Source organism: Tachypleus tridentatus, chromosome 6, assembly GCF_004210375.1.
Source record: "Tachypleus tridentatus isolate NWPU-2018 chromosome 6, ASM421037v1, whole genome shotgun sequence".
NCBI lineage: Eukaryota > Metazoa > Arthropoda > Merostomata > Xiphosura > Limulidae > Tachypleus > Tachypleus tridentatus.
Genome location: NC_134830.1, coordinates 152,497,388 through 152,507,762, shown reverse-complemented (window position 1 = coordinate 152,507,762; position 10,375 = coordinate 152,497,388). Strand labels below are relative to the sequence as shown.

Here is a 10,375-nt window from a genome sequence, read left to right as displayed (position 1 = left end):
TGACCATGACACAAACACACAGTGTGGTTGGAATACTATTATACATTCTTTTGAAGACCTCCAAGAGAAAATCAAGAAAGAAGACAGGTCTGATACTAATAATCCGTGACAAGAATATTTAATTAAATACATATCATATGTAGATTTAAATAATATTTTTAATTTTTCTAATTTATAAACATATAACTACAGATAGCAGAAAACTGTCAAATGGTTTTGGTAAAATCAGTAGTGGATGTTTGAAAAGTGGCAGTACACAAGGAAGTTCTCACTTGTTTGTTTTTTTTACAAGTTTAGATTATTAAAATACACAAAGACACAGACTTTGCAATGTTATAATAATTTCAACATTATTTGGTTTACTCTAATTTGATTTGTCAATTTTTACAATAAAAACACTTAGGTTTGGAAAGTGTAGGCTTAGCAACAAAATAAACCAAACCAATATTTTGTCAACAAAATACTGAATTATTTTTATTTGAAGCACAACAAGCAATTCCATACAGATAGATTATAAAATGTTCATTTGATGAATAACAAAGAATGGTCATTACATAAAACAGCCTGTAAATATTATGGGTGGACTTATCGTAGGTATAACAATAAGTAGATTCCGTCATTACAGCACTGATGGAATATTTCCATAAAAATTTAGAACTAAAATGGTAGATCAACAAAATCATTTCATCAGTTTGGTTGACTAACAAACATTTTACTTTTCTGCATTATAAACACATGAATAGGTTTACAAGATACAGTATTAAGCTGGAATAAAAGTAACTTTACACCAAGTCAACACAAGGATAAGAAAGAATGAAAACATAGTTGCATTTTTTATATATCAACATAATTTTATGAATAATTAAAAATGGAGACTGGAATAAACATCATGTAGGATCCTCTGGTTATAATTACCCATGAAACCATTAAATAAATTAAGGTATTAAACAAGCTTATACACATGGGAAACAAAAAGAACAATCACTAGACACATTAACAAGTCTTTAATACCAGCCGTGAAACATTCAAATTTCTTTTACTATAATAATACTTTATGATATTGCAAATTAAAGTTACCTTCTGTGTTGTTATTACATTCACAGATATCAAGTTATTTAGTTGTTATTCTAAAGTTTTAAAATTTTGGAAAAAAAATTATATTTTTAATCTCATATTTCATTATGAATATATATATTCACTCTTCAAAGAAATTATCACAAACAAAATTGGTTTTTTCTAAGTACAAACATTGTAGGATAAGTAAAAGTCTGAATATTTTTAACTTGAACAAATGTTTAGCAGATTTACCTTTAAAGTATTATACTTCAATATGAGGTCATCAAGTTAAGCCCAATAGTTTAAGATAACCAGAAGAATAATTCCTACTGTACTTCACCCATGCTTGAAATTTAGGGAATATGTGATAAACCAGCAGGGTTGAAAATACATTGTTCTAAAGATGTATCATTTTAACGTTACGATGTTCCTGGTGCTGCAATTTCAATGTCGAAGGTTATTGTCTTTCGTGGCTAAGAAGACAATTTGTATGTCATGGCTAACACACAAGAGTAAATAAATCAAATATATTTTCCCCTTAAAACCAAAGTTCTAAACTGAAAACAAAGTAACTGTTGATAAGGCTTTTGACTTATGTAGAAATCCAGCATTTTAAGTTTTCAATTATCTAGATTATAGACTAACATGTAGTTGCATGAAACAGTTTAATTTATTTCATTATCAATAAATTCACTTGACTAGTTGAAAAAATTAACTGTAATAATCTGATGAAAATGCAACTGGTTTTCTGTTTACTCCTATTGTTAAAGCTTTTGTGTTATTATCTGTACTACTGAAGTACAGTACCTTGATGGGACAATGGTAAATTTACATTAAAATCATGGCATTTGAACTGTTCTTCTTTCTTTCTCTATTCTGTATTTTATATATATATAAACTTGTACCTTTTTTCTGAGTGTCGAATAACTTTCAATTATTAAATAATAATGAACCCAAGTTATTTACATGAATGCCTTTCAGTTCAACTTCATGGTGAGGATATAACATAAGATCCTATATTAATTGTTTGAATAAATACAGGTTTAAAATTATTATAGCTTATATTGCTTTCTGAATATAAAAGAAATATACAGTCTGGATAATGACTTGTATATCAATCATGTTCTTTTAAATGTTTGCTACATATGTTCCATTTCACATTTCTTTTAGATAAATGCCTAGCACCACAAATGTTGATTCATATGTAACATTTTTTTAACTGCTTTAAGGCTGTGGAAACAGCATGTAAAACATATTTTTATATGCTTTTTATGATGATACCAATAATTGCTATTGCATCACCCACAACTACGTCGCTTTAACGTTTTTTTGTTTCTCTAACTAGTGTTTAAACTCATGTCTGCCACAAAATGAATTGTGGAAAGAGTTCTAATTAAAATCAATTCTATTAAATTAAACCTAGCACTTGCTAAAGGGAATAGTTTGAATGTCATTAAGGTGATTCTCTCACATTTGCTAGATAAAAATTTGTAGGTCACAGAGGTAAACTTTTTTCATAGTCATTTGTATGTTATTAAGGTAAACTCAACATTTTCTAGATAGAAATAAGCAGACAAGCTTAACATCTGTTAAATGCCAGCTTGCAAGTCAACATAGCACATCTAACATATGTAGTAGTTTGTAAGTTATCTAGCTAAGTCTAACACCTGTTAAGTGTCAGCTTGTAAGTCATCATAGCACATCTAACATATGTAGTAGTTTGTAAGTTATCTAGCTAAGTCTAACACCTGTTAAGTGCCAGCTTGTAAGTCATCATAGCACATCTAACATATGTAGTAGTTTGTAAGTTATCTAGCTAAGTCTAACACCTGTTAAATGCCAGCTTGCAAGTCAACATAGCACATCTAACATATGTAGTAGTTTGTAAGTTATCTAGCTAAGTCTAACACCTGTTAAGTGCCAGCTTGTAAGTCAACATAGCACATCTAACATATGTAGTAGTTTGTAAGTTATCTAGCTAAGTCTAACACCTGTTAAGTGCCAGCTTGTAAGTCATCATAGTAAGTCTGGCATTTGTTAAGTACTAGTTCGTAAGTTACCCTGCTAAGCATGACACCCGTTAAGTGCTAGCTTGGAAGCCATCATAGCAAGTCTAAGATTTATTAAGTACTAGTTTGCTAGTTACCCAGACAAGACTAACATTGTTTTATGCAGGTAGTTTGTTGGTCACCATGCTAAGATAATATGTAGTTTGTAAGTCAGCAATGCAAGTCAAAGTTTCACTAGTTAATATTTTACAGGTCACTGAGGTAAGCCAAGCTTTTGATAGGTAGTGGTTTGTAACTCATCAAGGTAAGACTAACATTTACTACATAGTAAGAGAGATTTCTCAGCAATCATAAGCCCTCAGTTTCTTTTGCAAACATTTGTTAAGTTATATTAAAGCTTTCTAGACATAAGCTATGCATGCTAATATAAAGTTACAAATGACTAACATTCAACAGGAAAGTGTCTGGGAATCAAATTCTTCTACAACCAGCATACAATTTTAATATATATCAATATGATAACAACAGTCTATATATTGAAATCTTAATACATAACAATAACAAACACTGAAACCAGTCTTCAAGTTAAAGATGGTAAGTTTCTATTACTATGTTCAAGGATTTTATTTTCTGGATAAAATGCAAAATTCAAGTTAAAACTTCTAATTTACAATATCAAAATTTTAGGACCTTGTTTGAAAAAGTTCATAATTACAACATTAAAGATAAAAGCAATTCTTCAACAATGTCAGACTCAAATACAGAAACACAATCGTAAAACATTTGTTTTTGGTTGTTTAATCATCAGAACAATTAATATTATTAAATAAGATGTTTAATACTAGTTACTACAGTGAATATAACACAAATGTTTAAAATATCTTCAAACTTGCTCTGGTTTTAAAAAAACGTACTTTTATAAACAACTTGAAATTTTTTAAAAATGCTAAAACCAACTTGATACTCCTAGTACCAAAACATCAAATAGTTTATGGATACATTATGTACCAATCAACTTTTGTTACAGACACAGTTACTGTAGAAAGAAACGACTGTTGGTCACAAAAGAAATATATCATAAAACCTTTCTACAGGAAAATGAAACAATTTCAAATGCAGTTAAATAATGTAATTAATATGGTTACCAGTTAAATAATGTAATTAATATGGTTACCAGTTAAATAATGTAATTATATGGTTACCAATGGAATCAACCATCCAATTACACTTTCATACAAGTAAGAAATTCTCCAATGTTGTGAAAAAAATATCATGAGACCCCCAGAACTTTTGAAAAATACTGGCACATATCACATTATTACCAAATTTATCACCACAATGTAAAAATAAAAATTACTGACAAAAGCTTTATACAATAATAACAAGTACAGATGAACAACAGTACTTATATTCATAATATAATAATGAATTATTACAAAATGAAACAAATACATAACAAAGAGGATAATTTCTTAAAACACTTTCATTACTATCCCAAAGTTCAACCACCTACTTTCACCAATTGGTGAGATACCGATTTCATCTCATCGTGTCGTTTTAACAGAACAATAAAACTATCCGTCACAAAACAATCCTTTTCATATTGTTTTTAATTATCCAATGATTTGGTTTAATTACATTCATTAGATTCTTTTGTCTCACACTGTTCATTCAGTTTGCTGGAGGTTTACAGTATGAAAACTACAACTCCACTTCCTTTTCATAACATATTTTACACTTAATTAAATATTTACTTAACATTGGACATTTAGCAGAATAGTTTGGTATTTGAAAAAAACTGTTACACTGCTACACCGTCGGACATACGTAGAAACACACACAAACAAATGTACATGTACTTTTATACAAGTACAATTATAAGTTTACCGAGAGACATACAAGTATGTGATAAATGTCATTAATGAGTTTCACTTTGTTTGAGGTATGTCATGTCAAATGTCATGAATTTATACCTTCTAGTACATGAGAATGTGCAGGTATGTTCTCAAAGTAACAAGGTGAACCAATCACATTTTATTAAACTGACATAATTCTAATGACAATAAATAAAGGTGCAGTAAAAGGAAAAATACAACTCAATACTGGACGGATCAGTCAACCAACAACTATATCAAACCATATTTATGTACAAATTCAGAAATTCCAAGTACACATGCAAATAATTTTCTTAAGAACACAAAAAATACTGACCAAGTGTATTACTTAAAACTACAACAGTGACAACGACAAAGCTTCAAAAATCACTGCACAAGAAAAAGTGCAACATCGGTCAATGTTCCTAAATTTGATATTCAATACCTCACTAAGAACAATATTATGATACAAACACTCTGATCTATCAATACAGGTTAATATGGCTCCTCTAAAACAAGAAATACTGGCACGTAAATGTATGCTGAGCTTTTAAAAAAAGAATACATTAAGGTTTCATACAAAATACACCTGTCTTTACAGGGCGAAACTCTTACTTGAATGCATTCTTGACTGGTTTCACAGGTGACCTAACCCACAAAGCAGAAGGAGAGCATGCTTTACTCACTTTGATTATAAACTCACAGTAAGTACATATCGAACATTTCACACTCAGATACCTTCCAACTTTTGTGGGTTTACATTATAAAACCAGCAGCTTAACTGAGACCAAACTGTAAAATTTTAGCTTGTCAGAGTTTCTTATAAAAAAAAAAAATGGTTTCACCTCTCAGCTTTTGTTCCTCCCCTACTTTGAAACAAAGTTAGGTGTCTATGATTGGCTTGAGATATTTAAGAATATATATTTATATTAGAAAGTTTTACAGAAGTTTATCCCAGTTAAAATCATCCTCAATCTCATCATCCTCACAAAATCTTGACTGTTGATTGGCTATCAGTGACGAAGCAGGTGTTCCAATAGGGTGAAGGACTGGTACAGGGCTCATCTAGGCAATAAGAATAACACAAGTTTCTGATCTTTGTTTCAAAGATTCATACTGCATCATACATTACTTAGGCTACAATGGAAAACATTAAAAACATCTTATGTTATTAAATAAATATAAACACAAACTGAATCTGCATCCAAATATAACATCTCCAAATTATTTGGAGTTTGGTTTCAGGGGTAAATGATATATTTTCAACTTACAATGGTACAAGGCAAAAGAAAATGTGAAAAAACTTCTGTTATTTTGAATCAAGCAACCTAAATCAGTAGTTAGTAATAATAAATGAACATCATTGAAAAACTGTCACCCTGCCAGATGATTGTAGAGAAAGTGCTACTAAAGACAATGGACTGTCTGTGTCGTGCCTACACAGGGACTGATCCCTGAATTTTAGCATTATATGCTCTCATGTTTACTGGTGAGCCACTGGAGGCAACTAGGCAACCTAGTATAACCATATCTCATGTCAATCCTACAACTTAGATTTTTCTTGTTTCTTATGTTCAATGCATGTATATTTACACATGTACAGTACTGTTCAAAAGTTTTGAGCCATCTGATTTTTTTGTAGTTCATGGTTGCTTTTCATTCTATCTTCTTGCCCAAATGTCCCTAAACCAATTCAATAACATAGATTTTCTAGATAAACCTCTGTGACTCCCAGCACTCCTTTTACTTTTGGCATTGCAAGTATAGGATCACTATTCCAGACCTTATAGTATGATATAATGAAGGAAAATAAATTCATTCCATATTACTTGTCTTCCAGACACTAAAATATGATGTGTTAATGGTAAATGTAATCCATTCACTATTAGTTGTCTTTCAGATGTTAAAGCACAAAGCAAGATGTATTAATGGTAAATGTAATCCATTTGAAAGTGTATACCTTAAATTACCACTGGAATACCAGTATTTTTACCAGCAATAACATTATTCTAAGCCTATTCTATGAGTGCTTTTTTTGTTTTTTGTAGAGATCATAATACGAGCTGTGTTGACTCAGTTAAGCTGTTACAGAGAACTCCTGCCAATAACAGAACAGAATGGTCTCAATGGAACCAAAACAAACTGATGATATTTTACAAATGGCTGCCATTACCAGGTAGCATTTCTGAAATTTTTACTTTTCATATGTTCTCATAATATTGCCTTAATGTCAAGATCATTTGAAGTGAGTAAAGATGTCATTATTTGATGGAAAACAGGCAAATTAGACCATCAACTGGTTTAGCTTAGCCTACGTTAGAAGCACCAATGAATTTTGTGATCATTTATGATTATTTTGTTTATTTATTTATTATTTAACACTAAGTAACTTATACATTTCATTCTGGGTCATAAATAGAAACTTGGATTACTGTCTAGCACTAAAACACTTCCTCTAGGCTTAGTTAGGTTTAGGCCTATAAGCAACGTAACATTCGGCCTGGAAGATGCAGGGTTAGTTTTTGAGACTTATTTTGGGGAAAAAAATAGCATCTTTGACACTGGGAAATACAGTAAAAAATATTAACACACCTAAACATCAATTCTTCTATGTTGAGTGATATAATGAATGCAACTCTGGTGCAGATTAGATGTTTGTGGTGTCAAAATATAGTCCTCAGTTTAGTATGAATTACAAACTCAAATTACTGGTACTGACAAGCTAGAATATATAATAATAACTGTTTATCTTTTCTGTTTGCTGAGATATTACTATACTTAACAAATCAAACACTGTGACTTTACCTCCTTCCATTTTTGGAAACAGTTCCTTATATGTACTTATTTCTACATATGAATACTGATCAAGAACTCAGAATGTCCCCCTAGTAATTTTCTCAGCTGTTTTCAAATATAACACCATTCCCTCTTTCTTCTGAAATAAACTTTCATGCTGGTAAGTTGAATCTTTAGCAGGTTCGGAATTTCATATTTTTCAGACACAAATAAGCTCGGTTGCTAAACTTGATAAATTGTAATGTAATTCCACGGTATCAATATGGTAATTTACAACGTTTTTTGGTTACTCCAATGTATATAAAACCTAAATAAAAATTATTTTGTTTTAAAAATTCTCCATGTGTGGAATCTCTAAAGGTTTAGCAAAAACAGTAACCATGTACAAAGATTGTAACTAGAATAAGTAACTGCTTTCTTTATTTACTGTCCCATGTTTAAAAACAACAAAAAACATTTAGGAAACAGTTTGTAAACACTAATAATCTGTATACATATATCATATATGTAGTAATTGAAATATGACTCTACATTACAAAATACTAGTCCACTAACAAAGAGCCGAGACAGCTCACTTTGTAACAGTTTTATATTACTGGATATAGTAACATGAATGCACGTGTGCCACACCACAGTAACTTCTGTATTGTTAGCTAGGCATGACTGAAAATTCAATATAATAAAAATAATAAATATTTAATGTTATGAGTTTTAAGCTATTCTGTCTAAACGTTTGTTTTATCACGTTATTACCCACACACATTCTAGAATGAAAAAGGTATAATTTACATTTATGGTAGTTACAAGATTGGTCAAATTGAGTTAATCTGTAATGAGATACATCAGTGATAATAATAGATAAAATAAAGTTGTTGTTTTTTTAAATATTTAACAATTCTCTAGTGGTTATAAGTTTCACATATAAAATTTACTTTATATGTTAGATAGGAAACGTGCAAAAAGACAAAAGGCATGAAAAAAACATTGCTTAACGTCCCCCGCTGGTACAGCGGTAAGTCTATAGATTTACAATGCAAAAATCACAGGTTCAATTCCCCTCGGTGGACTCAGCAGGCAGCCTGATGTGGCTTTGCTACAAGGGAAACACATACATGCTTAAAAAACCTTAAGAGTAAGTAAAAAAAATTTGATATTTTGCATATGTAGGCATTGTAATGTTTATTGATAATGTGTCAAACTTTGTTAAAATACATTTACTAATTTAAAAGTTATAGCACAAAAACTATAACAAGCAAAAATAGTTACAAAGTTGGTCCCAGGGACAGAGCCTGTGCTGAAAGGTTTACCCCTTTCACAACAGGCTCGGTATAAAATCCACAAGTGTTTATACTATAAATTTTGATGAAGTAGCTGTACCTTCACAAAATTTGGTAAACGCTTAGGAAATACAGTAAGTATTTTGTAAACAGAAAGATCACATTTTGTAATGAAGTATTTTTACTAAAGATTTGTTTGTGAAAATAGTCGTTTTGTTACAAACACAAGTACGAAGTGATTTTCATGTTATGATTAAAAAATTATTCTTTGTCCCAAAAATCTCAAATATTATTTGTATAATCTCAAAAACCTCATAAACATATTTCAAATGTTCGTTTTCAATAAAACCTAATATATTTTGTACGTTATTTTCTCTATCCTAACTATCTGGGGTTTGACAATTTCACAGACTTCGTAACCACCAGAAAAAATTAGAACATAAAGTCTGCTTTTTTTCTTTCTAGAATTACCACAGATAATATATTTCACAAAAACACAGATGTTTAGTCTAAATAACTTAAATCTCATTACAATATATGTTTATTACTTTTATTATAGTGACCTTTCAGCCATGCCTAAAGGCTCAACCTACCAGTTTGAAACCTTGGATCGAAAGAACAAGATGTTATGATATGTCAAAATGGCTGAGAAAGCCACTAGAGAAAAATGCCGAGTTTCTGATTAGTTATTCACATGACAGAGAAAGAAGTATGTGTATACAAAGAAGTATTTCCATAAATGGAAAGGGATAGATGGAGCTACTTTCTGTATGTTTTGGAACATTAACAATATTTCAGCGTATGGAAATTTTGTTAGTTTTTGAATTTTGCACAAAGCTACACAAGGGCTATCTGCACTAGCCATTCCTAATTTAGCAGTGTAAGACTAGAGGGAAGGCAGCTAGTCATCACCACCCACAGCCAACTCTTGAGCTACTCTTTTACCAACAAATAGTGGGATGGACCATCACATTATAATGCCTCCACAACTGAAAGGGCGAGCATGTTTGGTGCGACATGGATTTGAACCCATGACCCTCAGATTACGAGTCAAATGCCTTAACCCACCTGCCCATGCCAGGCCCAGCATACAAGGTTCTTATTTAATATTCTAGCTTTTCAATATCAGTAATGTAAGTTCTTAATTCATATAAAACTATAGACTCTGTATTTGGATATCACAAACATAGAATCTAAACCAATGCTTCACTCAACATACCACATGACACCCAGAAATTGATATTGAGGCATGTTCTTTTACTACCAATTTCTGAATTAAGAAATTAACTAGTATATGCTACTAAAATTTGAGTTATAATCTATAATTCAATACCAAACTTACTGACATAAATATATAAAATAG

At 30.7% G+C, this 10,375-nt stretch overlaps 1 protein-coding gene across 1 annotated transcript in view; it reads right to left on the bottom strand.

Moving 5' to 3' along the window:
* Nucleotides 1-447: 447 nt before the first annotated feature.
* LOC143254094 (forkhead box protein J3-like) overlaps nt 448-10,375 on the bottom strand; it is a 70,126-nt gene continuing 60,198 nt past the window's right edge. The window contains exon 5 of the mRNA XM_076508865.1: nt 448-6,004. Within this exon, the coding sequence (XP_076364980.1) occupies nt 5,879-6,004 (126 nt within the window). The 3' untranslated portion in view covers nt 448-5,878. The remainder of the gene's footprint in view (nt 6,005-10,375) is intronic.